Below are 21120 nucleotides of genomic sequence, written 5' to 3'. Positions count from 1 at the left end.
GCAGCAGCCGCCCGCTGCAGCCTACACTGTCCCCGCTGCTAAAGAAAATGAATATTCACTGCTCCCCACGCCCATGGGGCGTGGGGAGCACTGAATATTCATGCTCCTTAATAGCGGCACACAGTGTAGCCGCACTGTGGCTCCTGCTGCTGCCGGAATCGCCTGTGCCCGCTGTCAAAGGGCATGAATATTCAACCTCTCTCCACGCCCATGGGCGTGGGGAGGGGGTGAATATTCATGCCCTTTAATAAGCGGGCACACGAGATAGCCGGCAGCAGCAGGAGCCACAGCGCGGCTCCGCTTTGTGCCGGCTATGAAGGAGAGTGAAGTCACTGCTCCCCGCGCACACAGTCCCGGCGTGGGGAGCAGTGACTTCCGGCAGCTGATCTCTCCTTGTGAGCCGCGCATGGCAGTGACGTCATGCGCGGCTCACATGGAGAGATCAATGCAGGCAGACAGGACGCAGAGCTGGAGGAGAGAAGAAAGGTGAGTAGGAGTGTTTATTTATTTTTTATGTGCAGCATGATAGGGATGAGGGGTGCCATGCATACCAGGACAGGGATGAGGGGTGCCATGCATACCAGGACAGGGATGAGGGGTGCCATGCATACCAGGACAGGGATGAGGGGTGCCATGCATACCAGGACAGGGATGAGGGGTGCCATGCATACCAGGACAGGGATGAGGGGTGCCATGCATACCAGGACAGGGATGAGGGGTGTCATGCATACCAGGATGGGGATTGCTGTGCCATGCATACCAGGATAGGGATTAGGGGTGCCATGCATACCAGGATAGGGATTAGGGGTGCCATGCATACCAGGATAGGGATTAGGGGTGCCATGCATACCAGGATAGGGATTAGGGGTGCCATGCATACCAGGATAGGGATTAGGGGTGCCATGCATACCAGGATAGGGATTAGGGGTGCCATGCATACCAGGATAGGGATAAGGGGTGCCATTCATACCAGGACAGGGATGAGGGGTGCCATGCATACCAGGATAGAGATGAGGGGTGCCATGCATACCAGGAAGGAGGGATGCCAGGCATACCAGGATGGGGATGGGGACCACGTATAAAAAGGAAGGGGGGGGGGGGCATATATACCAGGATGGGGGATATTATCAGAATTGGGGGACATTACCCCTATACCAGTGTCAGCAGAAGACCCCTCCTCCTTAAAAGTGCATCATGACCACATTTTTTGCTTACATTTTTTTTTTTTCCCTCCTCTAAAACCTAGGTGCGTCTTATGGTCCGGTGCGTCTTATAGTCCAAAAAATACTGTACCTAGTGACCGATTCCCTTTAACCACATACCAGTGATCTTTTACTTCCCACAAGAGATATGTATGACATATTGATTTTGGACACATACACCTATTTTTGTGTCTCAAACATTAGGCAGTAAGCACGCACCTTGATGGTTAGGAATAGGGCACAAAACACCTACTTTTCAGAACTTTAGGTACTGTGGTTGTCTCAGCAGTTGGATGCCCACCATTCAAGACGACTATATTGCATATTCTATTGATATGCTATAAGAACATAGATGAGGCTTACCCAAGGTGTCTTTTAAATTCTTAACCAGTGATCCTTTCTTTAGGCTATTTTTCCTCTCTACGTAGTTTGATGGTACATATCCTGTCTTGTTAGCTGTATTTCTAACTCTCCACCAGGTTTTGGAGTCATCCAGCAACCACAAGCGCTCATTTTTCTTAATATCAAGTTCTTGGTCCTGTTGTGCCATATAATCCCATTTGGCAATAACAATGACCTCCTCTGTCATTTTTCATGGAGTCACTGTTGATAAAAGTTAGAAACCTGAATTAGTAATTGCAATTCAGAGATCTCTTAATAAAAAAACACACACAGTGCTAATGCACCTTTATTTTTCATAGGATGAGCAAATCTATATTTAGTTTTAAAGTGCCTTAAAGGGGTCATACAGGACTTTGAAGTGATTGTGATTTGAGTTGCAGTACCCAAGAACAGCCTCTACACAGTGTACAAAGCTGTGGTATCCTAGCCGGCTACATACACTGTTTACTTCTGGCCAAAGCAAGCCTGAAAAGCTGATCAGAGGTGTAGTGGACCCCAACCAATTTGCTATTAATGACCCATCTTAAGAATAAGGTGTTTAATACTAAAGTCCTGTACAACACCTTTAAAAAAATAAATAAAAATAAAACTATAATCAAAATGTAAAACAGAAATACTATCATACAAGAAAAAAGATGTGCAGTCTGATGATAAGCAGAAGATTCACCACTTCCCTGGTCCGGCGTCCACTTCTGTGGAAGCTGGACCAAAGTGGTGCGAATTTCCTCACACTACAAATCGAATGCCGGCATCCCAGGAGCCTCTTCTAACAAGCAGATCACCACAACATCATGATGTATACTGCACCAGACCAGGGTGGTGAGAATCTTTTTGCTCATCTCTAGCGCAGTCATTTTGAAATTGTTGTAATGCAATTTTATGTTACATTCTGAAGAGGTTATTTAAGTGCGATACAACAATAACTTATATTTTTAAAAGCCTGAATTAAATAAAAAGGAGTCTAATTACAAACTAATTTCTTTAGCAGCAGAGAAAACTCATTTATCTGAAAATTAAAAATGACAGATCATTCAAATTACACGGAACTAGTTAGTGCTTTAATGCTGCTAACAAAATATTCCTGCAATGCTCCAGTAGGTTGTAAGCACGTCTAAAAAAATTTAAAGAGGAAAAACTTATATGGTGTTTGCCTACAGACTAGATATTGGCACCATGGCTATACTGCCATGCATACGCTATGGACATGTCACCTGCATACTTTTTATATACAGTATGTAGTATATCGCACATACACATCTTGTTGCCCCATCACTTTGGAGACTTGGTCTCCATGAAAGTGACAATTCATATTTTTGACATTTCAAAAAGAGCAAAAACAAAGGATTTTGAAATATTTTGAAGAGATTTTTTTTTTTTTTTTACTGTGGAGTTTAACAAGCTTTTTTGCAAAGTAACAGGACCAAATATTTGTTTTCTAAATCTAGCACACCTTCTGTATTTCTTAAGTTGGCCATATGCATGAAATGCCTGTCTGCCGAACAACTCAGCAGTCAGCTGTCACTTCTGAGTGCTCAATATACATGAACACTAGTGTTGAGCATTCCGATACTGAAATATCGGGTATCAACCGATATTCGCTGTATTGGAGCTCCGATACCGAGCTCCGATACAGAGTTCCGATACAGAGTTCCGATACAGAGTTCCGATACAGAGTTCCGATACAGAGTTCCGATACAGAGTGATACTTTTACAATATCGAATACCGGAATCGGAAGTTCACATAATGCCTGCGTTCTGCAGTGTCTCTGAAGGATGACAAGCTGGATGGCAGCGCTCAGCTGCAATCCAGCCTGTCATCAGAATGCCATCCCAGTGTGGGAGAATTCTCCTGCTCAAGCGCTGTCATTACATTATCTCCCTTACATTACAATTAAATGGAATAGCAGGAATTAATATTTTTTTAAGACGTTAATGCCACAGCCATGGTGGTTGTGGCATTACGGTGGGTGCCCAAATCGATGGGAACACTGCTCACAGTGAAACATGAAAAGCCGGCAATTCATCAGCGGCATATACCGGTACCCGACAATTTAGAACAGAAAGAATAGAGCTTCACACATAGATTAGATAGATAGAAACATGTCAGTCACATATATAAGAAGTACAGTGACAGTGTTGGTTACTGTACTTGTCATTTAGTATTAAAATAAAGGATTTATTAAAAAAAAAAAATTGGCGTGGGGTTCCCCGTAATTTTAGTCTCTAGCGGAGGTTAAGCAGACGGCTGGGGCAGATGTTTGAAGCCTGGGAAGGGGGTAATACCCATAGAGCTTCCCAGGCTACTAATATCAGCCCCCAGCTGAATACCTAGCCTTTACTAGCTATTAAAATGGGGGACCCCCCCAAAAAAATGACGTGGGGTCCCCCCTATTTTAATAGCTAGCAAAGGCTAGGCAGACAGCTGGGGGCTGATATTAAAAGCCCAGGAAGGGTGCCATGAATATTGGCCCCCTCCCAGGCTAGAAACACCAGCCGTCAGCCATCCCAGAAATGGCGCATCCATAGGATGCGCCAATTCTGGCACTTAGCCTCGCTCTTCCCACTGCCCTGTAGCGGTGGCAGTGGGGTAATAGGGCTGGGGTTGATGTCAGCTTATAATGCCAGCTGACATCAAGCCCAGGTTAGTAATGGAGAGGCATCTGTAAGACACCCCCATTACTAACCCCATAGTCAAAGTTAAAAAAAACACAAACACTCAGAATAAAGTCCTTTAATTGAAATAAACACGCAATTCTTTATTGTTCTAAATTAAACCATACTTACCACCACGCCCATTCCAGCTGAAGCCAACGATCTCCTGCAATAAAAGAAAAATAATAAAGCAACATCATCCTTACCTTTCCATGGTTCCCAGGACAGCTCCAGCTCTGCTACATCGAGATGACAGGCTGGAGAGCAGCAGAACGCTGCCATCCAGCCTGTCATCCCGGAGACACTGAGAAGCGCAGGCATGCTTGCGCTCCTCAGTGTCAGGCTGTGACGGCATCCAGATGAGCCGAGTCTCTCACGCTCACCGCATGAACAGGAGAATTCTCCCACGCTGTCAGTGACGTGCATGAGGTGAGCCGAGTTCATTGTCGGCTCATCTGGATGAAGTCACAGCCAGATACTGAGGAGCGCAAGCATGCCTGCGCTTCTCAGTGTCTGCGGGATGACAGGCTGGATGGCAGCGTTCTGCTGCGCTCCAGCCTGTCATCTCGATGTAGCAGAGCTGGAGCTGTCCTGGGAACCATGGAAAGGTAAGGATGATGTTGCTTTATTATTTTTCTTTTATTGCAGGAGATCGTTGGCTTTAGCTGGAATGGGCGTGATGGTAAGTATGGTTTAATTTAGAACAATAAAGAATTGCGTGTTTATTTCAATTAAAGGACTTTATTCTGGGTGTTTGTGGGTTTTTTTTACTTTGACTATGGGGTTAGTAATGGGGGTGTCTTATAGACGCCTCTCCATTACTAACCTGGGCTTGATGTCAGCTGGCATTATAAGCTGACATCAACCCCAGCCCTATTACCCCACTGCGACCGCTACAGGGCAGTGGGAAGAGCGAGGCTAAGTGCCAGAATTGGCGCATCCAGGATGCGCCATTTCTGGGACGGCTGGTGTTTCTAGCCTGGGAGGGGGCCAATATTCATGGCACCCTTCCTGGGCTATTAATATCAGCCCCCAGCTGTCTGCTTAGCCTTTGCTAGCTATTAAAATAGGGGGGACCCCACGTCATTTTTTTTGGGGGTCCCCCATTTTAATAGCTAGTAAAGGCTAGGTATTCAGCTGGGGGCTGATATTAGTAGCCTGGGAAGCTCCATGGGTATTACCCTCTTCCCAGGCTTCAAACATCTGCCCCAGCCGTCTGCTTAACCTACGCTAGAGACTAAAATTATGGGGAACCCCACGCCAATTTTTTTTTAATAAATCCTTTATTTTAGCACTAAATGACAAGTACAGTAACCAACACTGTCACTGTACTTCTTATATATGTGACTGACATGTTTCTATCTATCTAATCTATGTGTGATGCTCTATCTTTCTGTTCTAAATTGTCGGGTACAGATGCTGAATTGCCGGCCGGCTTTTTTAAAGAGATGGTGCATGAAAACACTTTTTTTTAAATAAATCCTTTACACTAAATGACAAGTACAGTAACCAACACTGTCACTGTACTTATTATATATGTGACTGACATGTTTCTATCTATCTAATCTATGTGTGAAGCTCTATTCTTTCTGTTCTAAATTGTCGGGTACCGGTGTATGCCGCTGCTGAATTGCCGGCTTTTCATGTTTCACTGTGAGCACTGTTCCCATCGATTTGGGCAACCACCTCCCCCAATACATTCTACATCATTGTTAGCTGTTTTCCTTCATGTAGAATTAACCTACAAGGAAAGAAAGGGTTTATTTTCATTCCGATATTTGTGTCCCATTGACTTGCATTGGTTTCCGGTATCGGAATCGGCGATATCCGATACACAAAAAGTATCGGCCCGATCCAATCCGATCCGATATTTCCTGATATCGGAAGGTATCGCTCAACACTAATGAACACTCAGCTCGACTGAGGGCTCCTGTGCTTTCAATGGGCAAAGAGGAGAAAGTAGCTGCCAGAGGCTTTATCCTCTTTGACCCAGCGGAAGCTCTTGAGAGCTCAGCTGAGCCGAGTGTTCATGTGCATATAGCAGTCAGATAGCTGACTGGCTAAGCTCTTTCTGTGGCTTACCTTTCTTGAAAACAAAATAATAGTAAATGTCACGTACATGGCAAGGCTTGTTAAAGGGTCGATATTGATTTTTAGGATTGCTACGTCTAATAAGTGGCACTAGAGTTCTAGTCCTCTTCCTCACTGAAGAGGCAATTTGCACATTGATAAGAGATATGTATAAACCTAAATTAAAGGACAAAAATTGTCAGGGAAAAATAAAAATTAATACACTTTAAAATAATCCAAAAAAATCCAAACCACGACTAAGGCTACTTTCACATCAGTATATTTTTATTAATTTTGTTTCTGTCCAAAATGTGGATCTGACGTGAACCTATGAGTAACCTAAACAAAGTATGTGCGTATTTTGTAAAAGCATCAAGAGTTACTTTGTACTGTGTAGAGAATGATTAACATACAATACCAATTTCTATTCTGGGTACGGTGAGTCTTATGTGCAGATTTCGACCTTTTGGAATTACAGAATATGCAGGAAAAATGCAGGCAAAAAAAGCATATGCATCTTTAGGGCATTTCAGCTGTGGAAACACACTAAGTGCATGTAAGCCACACATGACTGTATCAATAATCTTTTATCAAAGTAAAAAAACAGGAAGTATCAAAAATAAATATGACATACCAAAAAGACAAATAACGCAGTGTTAAAACACGATAAAAATGCAATGGAAAAAATACAAGTAACCTAATTTAGAAAGTAGGTGCAGAAATGCGGCAGAAAACATGCAACATCAAAAATTCACCTAATACTCATCATGGGAACATACAGGGGGAAAAGGCGAATGCCAGAATGAACGACAAAAAGGTGATGTTATAAATACACTGCTCAAAAAAATAAAGGGAACACTTAAACAACAGAATATAACTCCAAGTAAATCAAACTTCTGTGAACTCAAACTGTCCACTTAGGAAGCAACACTGATTGACAATCAATTTCACATGCTGGTGTGCAAATGGAATATACAATAGATGGAAATTATTGGCAATTATTAAGACACTCTCAATAAAGGAGTGGTTCTGCAGGAGGGGACCGCAGACCACATCTCAGTACCAATGCTTTCTGGCTGATGTTTTGGTCACTTTTGAATGTTGGTTGTGCTTTCACACTCGTGGTAGCATGAGACGGACTCTACAACCCACAGAAGTTGCTCAGGTAGTGCAGCTCATTCAGGATGGCACAGCAATGCGAGATGTGGCAAGAAGGTTTGCTGTGTCTGTCAGCGTAGTGGCCAGAGGCTGGAGGCGCTACCAGGAGACAGGCCAGTACACCAGGAGACGTGGAGGGGGCCGTAGGAGGGCAACAACCCAGCAGCAGGACCGCTACCTCCACCTTTGTGCAAGAGAACATGAGGAGCACTGCCAGAGCCCTGCAAAATGACCTCCAGCAGGACACAAATGAGCATGTGTCTGCACAAACGGTTAGAAACCGACTCCATGAGGGTGGTATGAGGGCCCGACGTCCACAGATGGGGGTTGTGCTCACAGCCCAACACCGTGCAGGACGCTTGGCATTTGCCACAGAACACCAGGATTGGCAAAGTCGCCACTGGCGCCCTGTGCTCTTCACAGATGAAAGCAGGTTCACACTGAGCACATGTGACAGATGTGAGAGTCTGGAGACGCCGTGGAGAGCGATCTGCTGCCTGCAACATCCTTCAGCATGCCCGATTTGGCAGTGGGTCAGTAAGGTATGGGGTGCCATTTCTTTGGAGGGCCGCACAGCCCTCCATGTGCACGCCAGAGGTAGCCTGACTGCCATTAGGTACCGAGATGAGATCCTCAGACCCCTTGTGAGACCATATGCTGGTGCAGTTGGCCCTGGGTTCCTCCTAATGCAGGACATTTTCATTATAGTTATACCATAATTATTAATCATACTACTGCGTCATTGTAATAGTCATTTTTAATTTTTATTATCAAAATAGATCTATCATATGTATATATTAGCAGGATAGTCATCAATGACACTGCTGTAATAATACAACAGCATGGTTATTGTATTTCTACAGTAACATCAAAGATACAATAAATACAAGTGGCAGGTATAATATCCACTATATCCGATATAGGTGGATCCAATCAGAGTTGCTTGCACAAAAATGCACTATGATGTTAGCCAAGGGGGCTCATTATCTTCTGTTCACTTTTTAGCTTGATCTCCATACTATAATATAGATCGCAAAGCCTTCATCCTTATCTCTGGGCAGACACATGTCACCCCATTCATCAATAGCAGGTAAGTGTCAGATGTTAAGTTAAAAACCTATTGGAATAAAACATAGATTTAACACAAAGAACACCTTAAAAAGTATCCAAAAATTAAATTGATGGTCACAAAGAGGATCAAGGACAGAGGATAAGGTTTTCGTTGAGTCCGGTGGAATATAGGGTGTCTAAGTTCCATATCCACAGGCAGGGCTGTGGAGTCGGAGTCTTTATAAAATGGACCAACTCCGACTCCTACAATATATAATAAATTGGGTACAGTAGTTCAATGCAGTTTGTGGCTAATATTTTTTAATAAGAATTGGGAAAGTTATGAAATGTCCTATAAATGTCTGTCCTATTCCTGATCTAAGGGTCTAGACTTTTAGCTGAGATGAATCTGTGCTACAGTAAATTTATCACTTAAACATGAGCCATGTATGAGGGAGTCGGAGATGAAGTCAGTGTCATAGAAATTGAGGAGTCGGAGTTTTGGCTTACCGACTCCACAACCCTGTCCACCGGGACTCCAAGTGAGCTAAACGTTGTGAAATTGCGCCGCCTCAATACTATCTATACCTCAGACCCTAAGTAAACTCGGATTGCTTTGATGATGCAGTTTAAAATGTCAGGGAATAGTTTTCAATGTGGATGCATCCACGTGATCCTCTGAAGCCACAATCCCTAACACATTCTCCCGAACTCTTACTTTTAATTGCCTTGTGGTTAAACCTATATAGATTAAACCACATGGACACGAGGCATGGTAAATAACATTGCATGTATAGCAGGATATATATCGCTTGATGTTATACATGATGGAGCCATTCGCATTTGGAAAATTGTTACAGCGGTCAATATTGGGGCAGGCTACACAGTGTCCACATGGACTGCTTCCACACCGAGCCGTCGCTGCATCAAGAAAGGTGGGCCTCAGTATCCCATTTTAATGACTGCGCACGAGATGGTCGCTCAAATTTTTCGCCTGACAAAATGTAAGGGCTGGTTTATCAGGGATGTATCTGGAAATGACTGAATCTGCTTTGAGGACTGGCCATGCTTTTGTCAGTGCTCTCCTCATTGCCGGAATTTGTGTGTGAAACTGGGTAATAAATTTCACATTTTAAATTATTGGCACTCTCCTTTTTGTTGTATAGGTTATGTCTAGATGCATTATCAGTCCTCTCTTTTGAGCAGCAACATGCGTTTAATGCAATATTTTTTACCAGTGTACAATTTATAAATATCTGGTTGCGGTGGTGTTCTCTTAGTCATATTTTTATCATGGGGAACATAGTCTAAGACATTTGCACATATCAGTAACACGGATGACATATTAATGTCATACTAATTCAATTTCATCAATAAGAAGTCTATATTTTGGACCAGTGTTACAGATTTTTACCAATACTTGTGTGTGAAACAGGCCTAAAAGAAAAGAATTTAGGAAGCCAGGAACAAGAAGCAAATCACTTGGGTACTAGAATGCAATGCAACATGGTGATGACCTCAAACACACCTTGAAGTATAGAAATGGCTGGCAGATAACAAAATCAATATTTCCAATTACCTCAGTCTTAAATGCTACAGAGCACCTGTTGTCTTTGTCTAGCAGAGTTCACAGGCAAACATGTAAAAAAATAAAGGGTGATGAACAAGTCTTCATAATATAGATCTGTGCAAGCAAAAGAAAACCTTCAGAATAGCATAACCTACTGCACTACTCTTTCCTGTAAACATATCAGAATTCTGACTGATTAATTATAGGTCAATCGCTCCAGTCACCCAACACATCCCACATATCATTCATGACACCTTTAGTAATGGAAATTACTAAATACATGCTTTTATGGGGAACAGATAAGGTATCGTGTATGTAAAAAGTCTACACACAACTGTTAAAATGCCAGGTTTTTCGAATATAAAAATACATAAGAGGAAGAACTTCAGAACTTTTAAACCTTTAATGTCACCCATAATATGTACAAATCCATTAAAATACAATCTGAAATCATTTTGAGAGAGAAAATAAAAACAAAACTAAAATAGTGTGGTTATATAAGTGTGAACACCTCTTATAACTGGGGATGTGATTGTGTTCATAATTAGCCAATCACATTTAACATCATGTTACATAGTAGTCAGTACTCAGCTGCCATCATTTACAGGGATCCTGATTAAGGGTGGCACGAAAGAAGCCTTTTCTTACAAAGAAAAATTCAAGCTCATCTATGTTTTGCCAAAACATACATCAAGTCTGCCAAAAGCATGTGGGAAAACGAGTAATGGTCTGATGAGACCAAGATTGAACTTTGTGACCATAATTCCAAAAGACATGTTTGGCATAAAGCCATCAAAATAACACCATACCCACAATGAAGCATGGTGGAGGCAGCATCATGCTTTAAGACTGCTTTCAGGAGCTGGAGCTTTAGTCAACGTGAAGGGAATTAGAAAAAATTCCAAATATCACTGGTATGCAGCGCACACGCAGTGGTATCTATTGCTTGCCGATAGATGCTACTGCGCATGTGTAGGCGCCATTTTGCTGGAGTTAAAAAATATATATATTTTTTAAAAAGACCACAATATGAACTGCGCAAGCACAGTATTTAAAATAGGAGGCAGGTCACTGAAGGTTCAGTGACCTGTCACTTAAGCCCAAAACGATAAATATGAGAAAAAAAGCACCAAATAAAGACCTGCTCATGGGCCCGCCCCAGGGCACGGGAATATCATTATCTCCAAACTGCAAACACAGATTAAACAACAACCATAAGACAGATTTCATCAACACAGGTATCATTTTAGTTAGTGTAACGGAGCCAACCTGACACTGCCTGTAATTTACTTAGCAAAATCCTGATGACTGGTTTGCTTTTAAGGTAGATAAAGTTCTGAAATTATTCTTCTTGCCATGATTTTCTTTCTACGTGACAAAAAAATGGCATTTTAAACAGGACTATGTAGACATTTTATATCTACTGTAGATAAAATAAAGACAACTGTTGTGGCATGGCATTTTGTTGTAACAACAATACGGAATGTTTCTTGCTGTAAGCACCCAAAATTGGTACATACTGAAACTACTTGTACAAGTACCATTTTGAGCTGCTTTCAAGGCCAACCAGGAAACAAAGACATAATCTTCCAGATTTACAAGCATTAGTGAAGACTCCCCTAAAACACCAAATTCAGGGAACTAGTTCAAAAAAGGATGCCTTGCAGTTTAAATAAAAAAAAAAAAAAAAAAAAAAAAGGGGGGGTCATGAAATCAGAACACAACAAATATGGATGAAAACCTGCACATGGGGTAAGCGACATAGCTAATCAGAAGAACTATGCTACATTTCTAATTAGAGGTGTCTACTACTACCACTACCTACCACTACTACTTCTTATTGGGATAGGATTTGGAGATGGGAATACCCCTTTAAGAAATCAGCCAACAGAAAACATCATGAGCCAAAACTTGGCGGCATGGTAGCTCTCTGCGTGACATCACAGACCTGCTAGGCGTTAGTTTGTTTGAACCGGTGTTTTGTGGAGTGGTGACAGGCCGGCACCACACTAGCACCGCTCATCTCTTCTTTTCCACAACGTGAACTCCGGACACGGGCACCCCGTAAGTGCATCTCAACACTAGGACTTTAGAACACAGGATTCTTCGCCGACACAGTGTGACAAGAGAACCACCTGTACCGCAGTGATCTCAGTTGGGTGCGGCACAGCATCGGAACTTCAGAACACAGGATTCCCTGCATTTGTATGCTCACATTGACTTTAAATTCAGTACAGGCTGCAACTATCACACATTGTGAAAAAGTAAGGCGTAGTGATAAGCGAGCATGCTTGCTACTGCTCGGTGCTCGCCCGAGCATCTCACTGCTCGAGATGCTCGGCGCTCGCCGAGTATTTCCAGGTTGCTCGGGCGGGAACTCGGGTCCCCTCCCTGCATGTTTGGCGCTCTTTAGAGAGCCAATGAACATGCAGGGATTGCCTGCCATGCACTGTAATGAAGTAGCCATGTTGGTTGTGGCATTACAGTGATTGGCTGGCCGCACAGCGTCATCAGGTCTATATCAGACCTGGCGCCGCCATGCTCGACACAGTCACTCCAGGTCAGACAGTGTAGGGAGAGCTGCTGCTGTGTCAGGGAGAGATTTGATCGTGTATTAGGTAGTGTAGGGAGAAAAAACGTACATTACACATATCCATCTTAACAAACAGTCCTTCTGAGGACTAATCCATCTGCAGAGATATCAGGCAGGCAGTGTATATAGGCAGGCAGTGAATATAGGCAGGCAGTGAATATAGGCAGGCGGTGTATATAGCAGACTGCAGTGCATGTAACACAAGAGGCTCCATTACAATTCTCCCTTCTGCTGCTGTTAGATATTTCTATACAAAGGCCCAGGTCTCAGGGGTCAGGAATACTTTTCTTTGGATCTTAATCCTCATTATTTGCTTAAAAAGCAATCCAGAGAACACCATTTTTTCTGCGCCATTTGCTTGTTGGCACTGCAGAATACAGCCAGGTTCTTTGGATATTAGAGAGCTAGAAATCCAGCTATTTAAAACTGTTTTCTCCGTCAAACGGATCACATATACGTTGTCAGAAAATACTGCCATTTCTGGCCTCCATTAAAAATTTCCTTTAGTGTGTCATTGAAGCAATTCACCACAGTTTGCTGTTCAAACTACTTACCTACAGGCCAGGTATTTAAAACTGTGTTTTCTCAGTCAAACAGAACACATATACAGTACAGACCAAAAGTTTGGACACACCTCATTTAAAGAAATTTCTGTATTTTCATGACTATGAACATTGTACATTCACACTGAAGGCATCAAAACTATGAATTAACACATGTGGAATTATATACTAAACAAAAAAGTGTTAAACAACTGAAAATATGTCTTATATTCTAGGTTCTTCAAAGTAGCCACCTTTTGCTTTGATGACTGCTTTGCACACTCTTGGCATTCTCTTGATGAGCTTCAAGAGGTAGTCACCAGAAATGGTTTTCACTTCACAGGTGTGTCCTGTCAGGTTTAATAAGTGGGATTTCTTGCCTTATAAAAGGGGTTGAGACCATCAGTTGTGTTGTGCAGAAGTCTGGTGGATACACAGCTGATAGTCCTACTGAATAGACTGTTAGAATTTGTATTATGGCAAGAAAAAAGCAGCTAAGTAAAGAAAAACGAGTGGCCATCATTATTTTAAGAAATGAAGGTCAGTCAGTGCGAAAAATTGGTAAAACTTTGGAAGTGTCCCCAAGTGCAGTTGCAAAAACCATCAAGCGCTACAAAGAAACTGGCTCACATGAGGACCGCCCCAGGAAAGGAAGACCAAGAGTCACCTCTGCTTCTGAGGATAAGTTTATCCGAGTCACCAGCCTCAGAAACCGCAGGTTAACAGCAGCTCAGATTAGAGACTAAGGTCAATGCCACACAGAGTTCTAGCAGCAGACACATCTCTACAACAACTGTTAAGAGGAGACTTTGTGAGCAGGCCTTCATGGTAAAATAGCTGCTAGGAAACCACTGCTAAGGACAGCCAACAAGCAGAAGAGACTTGTTTGGGCTAAAGAACACAAGGAATGGACATTAGACCAGTGAAAATCTGTGCTTTGGTCTGAAGAGTCCAAATTTGAGATCTTTGGTTCCAACCACCGTGTCTTTATGCGACGCAGAAAAGATGAACGGATGGACTCTACATGCCTGGTTCCCACCGTGAAGCATGGAGGAGGAGGTGTGATGGTGTGGGGGTGCTTTGCTGGTGACACTGTTGTGGATTTATTCAAAATTGAAGGCATACTGAACCAGCATGGCTACCAGAGCATCTTGCAGCGGCATGCTATTCAATCCGGTTTGCGTTTAGTTGGACCATCATTTATTTTTCAACAGGACAATGACCCCAAACACACCTCCAGGCTGTGTAAGGGCTATTTGACCAAGAAGGAGAGTGATGGGGTGCTACGCCAGATGACCTGGCCTCCACAGTCACCAGACCTGAACCCAATCGAGATGGTTTGGGGTGAGCTGGACCGCAGAGTGAAGGCAAAAGGGCCAACAAGTGCTAAGCATCTCTGAGAACTCCTTCAAGATTGTTAGAAGACCATTTCCGGTGACCACCTCTTGAAGCTCATAAAGACAATGCCAAGAGTGTGCAAAGCAGTCATCAAAGCAAAAGGTGGCTACTTTGAAGAACCTAGAATATAAGACAAACTTCACATGCCAAACTTCACATGCCAGAAATGCAAGCTTGTGTCCCTGTTGGAGGAAAAGTTGCGAAATCTAGAAGAGAGGTTAACTACCTTGAAAATCATTAAGGAAGGTGAAGAGTTCTTAGACAGAGCAGAATTATCTCTTCATGATTCAGAAAGAGAAGAAATTCGAACTGCACCTGACGAAACAGAGGAATGGAAGCATGTGACCCACAGAAGCAGGAGGATCGAGAGGCAGTCAGCACCCATACTGCTCAGGAACCAGTACCAGGCTCTCACGCAGGAGAACCATGAAGAAATACAGCAAAATAAGACTTTGCCAGCAATGAATAACCTTGTAAGCCCTCAGAATCCTCCTGGATGGAAAAAGAAGAATGTTGTGAAGAAAAAACGGAGAGTGGTGGTCATGGGGGATTCCCTGTTAAGAGGAACAGAGGCCGCTATCTGCAGACCAGACATAACCTCAAGAGAAATGTGCTGTCTTTCAGGAGCAAAAATTAAAGATGTGTCTGACAGGATATCAAGACTCTTCAGACCTACAGATCACTACCCATTCCTGCTAATACATGTGGGGACAAATGACACCGCAAGAAAGGACCTGGAAACCATCTGCAGTGACTTTGAAGACTTAGGCAAGAAAGTGAAAGAATTGGGAGCGCAGGTGGTCTTCTCATCCATCCTCCCAGTGGATGGCCATGGAACAATGAGGTGGAATAAGATTCTACAGGTGAACAACTGGCTACGTCGATGGTGCCGTCAACAAGGATTTGGATTTCTGGATCACGGAATGAATTACCTATACGATGGACTACTTGCTAGAGATGGGGTGCACCTTACGAAGACTGGAAAACATGTATTTGGAAGTCGCCTTGCTACACTCATCAGAAGAGCTTTAAACTAGAACAATGTGGGAAGGGAAGCAAAAGGCCAGAAAAAGCCATACAGCTGACAAATACTATTGAGATCTCTGCTACTGGAAGAGGAAAGGAAGAACAAAGACAAAACAATTTAAATAATAAAAATATGGGAGGAAGAGAAACCAATCACAAACTAAAATGTTTTTATACAAATGCACAAAGCATGGGCAACAAACAAGGAGAATTGGAACTACTAATGCAGGAAAAGGAATATGATGTCATTGGAATCACTGAAACTTGGTGGGACGATACACATGATTGGAATAAAAGGCTAAAAGGATACAACTTATTTGCAAGAAACAGACTTGATAAACGAGGAGGAGGTGTTGCATTGTATGTTAGAAAAGCGTATATCTGCACAGAGATTGAAGCTTCAGAGACTGGGAGTTCTGTGGAAACTGTTTGGGTAAGAATACAAGGAGAGAACAACGGAAAGGACACCATTGTAGGCATTTACTACAGGCCACCTGGGCAAGCTGAAGATATGGATGAACTCTTTATGTATCAAATGACCAAGTTCTCAAAAAAATATGACGTAGTGGTCATGGGAGATTTCAACTATCCAGACATTTGTTGGGAATCTCTCTCAAGTAAAACTAACAGGTCAAGCAAATTCTTATCCTCTCTTGCTGACAACTTTATCTTCCAAAAGGTAGGGGAGAAAACAAGGGGATCTGCTACTTTGGATCTAATCCTTATAAACAGGGAGGAAATGGTTGAGGAGGTAAAGGTGGCTGGGACCCTAGGAGGCAGCGATCATGCTATTATAGAATTTTGGATAACTAAAGGAGGAAGACATGTGAAGACTCAAACTTCAAGGTTAGATTTTAGAAAGGCAGATTTTAAGAGACTCAGAAAGAGAATAGGAGGGATCCAATGGCTGGATGTCCTTAAGGACAAAAATGTCCAGGAAGGATAGGAAATTTTTAAAAATGAGATTCTCAAAGCACAATTGTTAACAATCCCAAAAAGTAGGAAGAATGGGAAGCATTTAAGGAAACCAGGATGGATGAACACAGAACTTAAACACATGCTAAAAAGAAAAAGAAATGTTTATTAAATGGAAAGAGGGAGGCATATCTAAAGAAGATTATAATGCAGTCTGCAGATCCTGCAGGGCATGTATCAGGTTAGCTAAAGCTGACAATGAATTAAGGCTTGCAAGAGATGTCAAAAGCAATAAAAAAGGATTTTGGGGGTATGTCAAAAGTAAAAGAAAAGTCAAAGATGCTATAGGATTTTTACAGGATGAAAATGGAGAAATGGTAAGAGAGGATGTTGAGAAGGCCGAACTTTTTAATTCCTATTTTGCATCTGTTTTCTCTCAGAAAGAAAATGTAACATCAACTGATCTTCACTGTCCTTTTAAAAGGAATAGAGGAATCCAAGTTATCTGTAAACAGAAAGATTGTGAGGGAATATTTAGCTAACATAAATGAGTTCAAGTCTCCAGGTACAGATGAATTACACCCCAGAGTACTGAAGGAGATCGTAGAAGAAATTTTAGAACCACTCTCCATAATCTTAGAAAATTCTTGGAGAACAGGAGAAGTCCCAGAAGACTGGAGAAGAGCAAATGTTGTTCCTATCTTCAAAAAGGGGAAGAAGGTGGACCCAGGGAACTATACGCCGGTGAGTCTGACTTCTATACCAGGAAAGATCTTTGAACAAATTATTAAGCAACATGTATGTAAGTACATGGATAAGAATGAAGTGATTAACCAGAGTCAGCATGGGTTTGTAACTAACAAGTCATGTCAGACTAACTTAATTTCCTTCTATGACAGAATCACTGACTGGGTGGATCAGGGAAATGCTGTAGATATAGTATATCTTGACTTCAGCAAAGCATTTGACAAAGTATCTCACACCATCCTTATTGAAAAAATGACCAAGTATGCAATGGACCAGGCAACTGTTAGGTGGATTCATAACTGGCTTAGTGATCGGACTCAAAGGGTGGTTGTAAATGGCTTCACATCCAGCTGGATGAATGTCTCAAGTGGGGTACCACAGGGCTCCGTTCTGGGACCTGTATTGTTCAACATCTTTATCAATGATTTAGATGAAGGAATTGAGGGTAAACTGATTAAATTTGCTGATGACACAAAGCTAGGAGGGATAGCTAATACTAGAGAAGAGAGAGAGAGGATTCAAAAAGACCTAAATAAACTGGAGCAGTGGGCAGCAACCAACAGAATGGTTTTTAACAGGGTAAAATGCAAAGTACTACATCTGGGCAATAAAAATGAAAAAAGCATATACAAAATGGGAGGAATAGAGCTAAGCAACAGTACATGTGAAAAAGACTTAGGTATACTAATAGATCATAGACTGAACATGAGTCAACAGTGTGATGCAGCAGCAAAAAAGGCAAATACAATTCTGGGATGTATTAACAGAAGCATACAGTCTAGATCACGTGAAGTCATTATCGGTCTTTACTCCTCTTTGGTCAGACCTCATCTGGAATACTGTGTACAGTTTTGGGCACCACATTTTAAAAAAGACATAGACAAACTGGAGCAAGTTCAGAGAAGAGCGACCAGAATGGTGACTGGTCTGCAAACCATGTCCTATGAGGAACGGTTGCAGGATTTGGGAATGTTTAGCTTGCAAAAAAGAAGACTGAGAGGAGACTTAATAGCTGTCTACAAATATGTCAAGGGCTGTCACATTGTAGAAGGATCATCTTTATTCTCATTTGCACAAGGAAATACTAGAAGCAATGGGATGAAACTAAATGGGAGGGGAGACAGATTAGATATTAGAAAAAACTTTTTGACAGTTAGGGTGATTAATGAGTGGAACAGGCTGCCACGAGAGGTGGTGAGTTCCCCTTCAATGGACGTCTTCAAACAGAGGCTGGACAGACATCTGTCTGAGATGATCTAGTGAATCCTGCTTTGAGCAGGGGGTTGGACCAGATGACCCAGGAGGTCCCTTCCAACTTTACCATTCTATGATTCTACATATTTTCAGTTGTTTCACACTTTTTTGTTAAATATATAATTCCGCATGTGTTAATTCATAGTTTTGATGCCTTCAGTGTGAATGTACAATTTTCATAGTCATGAAAATACAGAAAAATCTTTAAGTGAGAAGGTGTGTCCAAACTTTTGGTCTGTACTGTACGTTGTCAGAATATACTGCCATTTCTGGCCTCCATTAAAAATTTCCTTTAGTGTGTCATTGAAGCAATTCACACCAGTTTGCTGTTCAAACTACTTACCTACAGGCCAGGTATTTAAAACTCTGTTTTCGCTATCACACGGATCACATATAAGTTCGCTCCAAACTCAGTCATTTGTAGTGAGCGTGGAAGATACTGTCCTCCATTTAAAATGGGCAAAGCACGTGGCAAGGGACGGGGAACTGGACGTGATGGTAATGGTGCATGCAGAGGTCGAGGACAAGGCCGTGGGCAAGCTGAAATTGTGCCACAACAAACACCCACATCTTCTCGCCTGACCTTCCTGTCTCAATTTCTAGGGGACCGCAGCACACCACTATTGAACCCAGAGCAGTGTCAAAAGGTTGTTGGTTGGATAGCGGATAATGCTTCCAGTCACTTAGCCACCACCACCACCCACCACCCTGTCTTCCACATGGTCAAGTCTCAGAAGCTGCGAGTCTGGACCGCATATTCCTCACCCTGATCCTCCTTCCTCCCACCATGCCGAGTACCCAGAGACAACTGATCCCACACTTGGACACTCTGAAGAGCTGTTCACTTTTCCATTTATAGATTCGGGCCTCTCGCCCGGTCCACTTGAAGCGGGGCTAGAGGAGATCGCGTGTAGCGATGCCCAAATATTTGAGCAGTCACGGTCACACGAAGGCGACGGTGGGAAAGTGTCACAAGAGGTGGACGATGATGCGACACAATTGCCAGAAAGTCAAGAGGAGGACCAGGGTGCAGAAGTGGAAGACGAGGTGGTGGATGATATAGTAACTGACCCAACCTGTCAGGAGGACATGCAGAGCGAGGACAACAGCACACAGGGGAGGAGGGAGGCAGAGCACCCCAACAGGCAGGAAGAAGAGGTGTGGTGGCCGCAGACAGAAGGCAGGCAACCGTTCCCCGTAACACCAAGCAAAATGCCAGTACAACTGTTAGGTCTTCCCGAGTCTGGTTGTTTTTTGAAGACTCTTGCCGATAACCCCAAAAAGGCCATTTGCACCACCTGCAAGGCCAGCATCAGCAAGGGTGGCAAAACGACCACAGCCTGACAACCACCAGCATGATCAGGCACATGGCAGCAAAGCACCCGACTTTGTGGACCGAACCCTAGGGTCCAGGAACACTGTCTGTGGGTGGCACCATTGCTTCTTCCGCTGTTGTGCATGCAAGCCAATCCCCTGTTCATGGTGCATGCGAAGACTCCTCCTGCCCTGCAACTGTCGTTGCACACTCTCAAGTAGCAGCATCAGGATGCATGTCCATGTCCTTGTCCCAGCGCAGCATTCAGTTGTCCATACCCCAGTCCTTGGAACGCAAGCGCAAATATGCAGCCAACGCCGCACAGGCCACACTACTAAATTTTCACATTTCACGACTGCTTGCGCTCGAAATATGTTTCCTTTTAAGCTCGTGGAGACAGAGCATTCCGCAACCTGATGGCGGCGGCCGTCCATCGGTACTCGGTCCCCAGCCGCCACTATTTCTCCCGGTGTGCCATCCCCGCATTACACAAGCACGTGTCCCAAAACATTAGCCGTGCTCTCAACAAAGCAGTTACAGGTAAAGACCACCTAACTACGGACACGTGGACAAGTGCTTGTGGGCAGGGACGGTACATCTCGCTGACAGCACACTGGGTTAACATAGTGAAAGCCGGGACCCAGTCGTACCTTGGGACGGAACACGTCCTCCCGACGCCAAGGATTGCGGGCCCTAGGTCAATCAGGGTTGGCCCCACGGTCTACAGCTCCTGCACCTCATCCTCCTTAGCCTCCATCTCCGAAATGACCACATCAGTCACAAGCTGGAAGAACTGCAGCACTGCCTCGGCCAAGCGGCAACAGGCTGTGTTGAAGCTAATATGCTTAGGTGACAAACCGCACAATGCTGAAGAGTTGTGGACAGCTCTGAAAGAGCAGGCAGATCTGTGGCTCACACCACTGAACCTACAGCTAGGCATGGTCGTGACAATGGCTGGAACCTGGTGGCGGCTCTGAGGTGAGGCGAGCTCACACACGTACCATGCCTGGCCCATGTGCTTAACCTCGTGGTTCAGCGGTTTCTCAAATCCTACCCGCAGCTGCTTGTTAAAGTACGCCACCTGTGTGCCCATTTTAGAAAGTCAGCTACAGCTTCCGCTGCCCTTGCAGTGTTTCAGCAGTGTTTGCAGCTTCCGGCTCACAGACTGGTGTGTGATGTCCCCACACATTGGAACGCTACACTGCAGATGTTGGGAAGGATTTGTG

The 21120-nt window shown here is 43.5% G+C and overlaps 1 protein-coding gene across 2 annotated transcripts in view; it reads right to left on the bottom strand.

Moving 5' to 3' along the window:
* The window catches only part of NCK2 (NCK adaptor protein 2), a 61431-nt gene that overhangs the window by 13044 nt on the left and 27267 nt on the right, over positions 1-21120 (bottom strand). For both annotated transcript variants that reach the window (XM_073664797.1, XM_073664798.1), the window contains exon 2: positions 1566-1805. In XM_073664797.1, the coding sequence (XP_073520898.1) occupies positions 1566-1791 (226 nt within the window). In that variant the 5' untranslated portion in view covers positions 1792-1805. The remainder of the gene's footprint in view (positions 1-1565; positions 1806-21120) is intronic.

This window comes from Phyllobates terribilis, unplaced genomic scaffold (genome assembly GCF_046119375.1).
Source record: "Phyllobates terribilis strain yellow unplaced genomic scaffold, ASM4611937v1 Scaffold_2__4_contigs__length_985480577, whole genome shotgun sequence".
NCBI lineage: Eukaryota > Metazoa > Chordata > Amphibia > Anura > Dendrobatidae > Phyllobates > Phyllobates terribilis.
The sequence above is the reverse complement of the archived record's forward strand: the minus strand, read 5'-3'. Positions and strand labels throughout refer to the sequence as shown.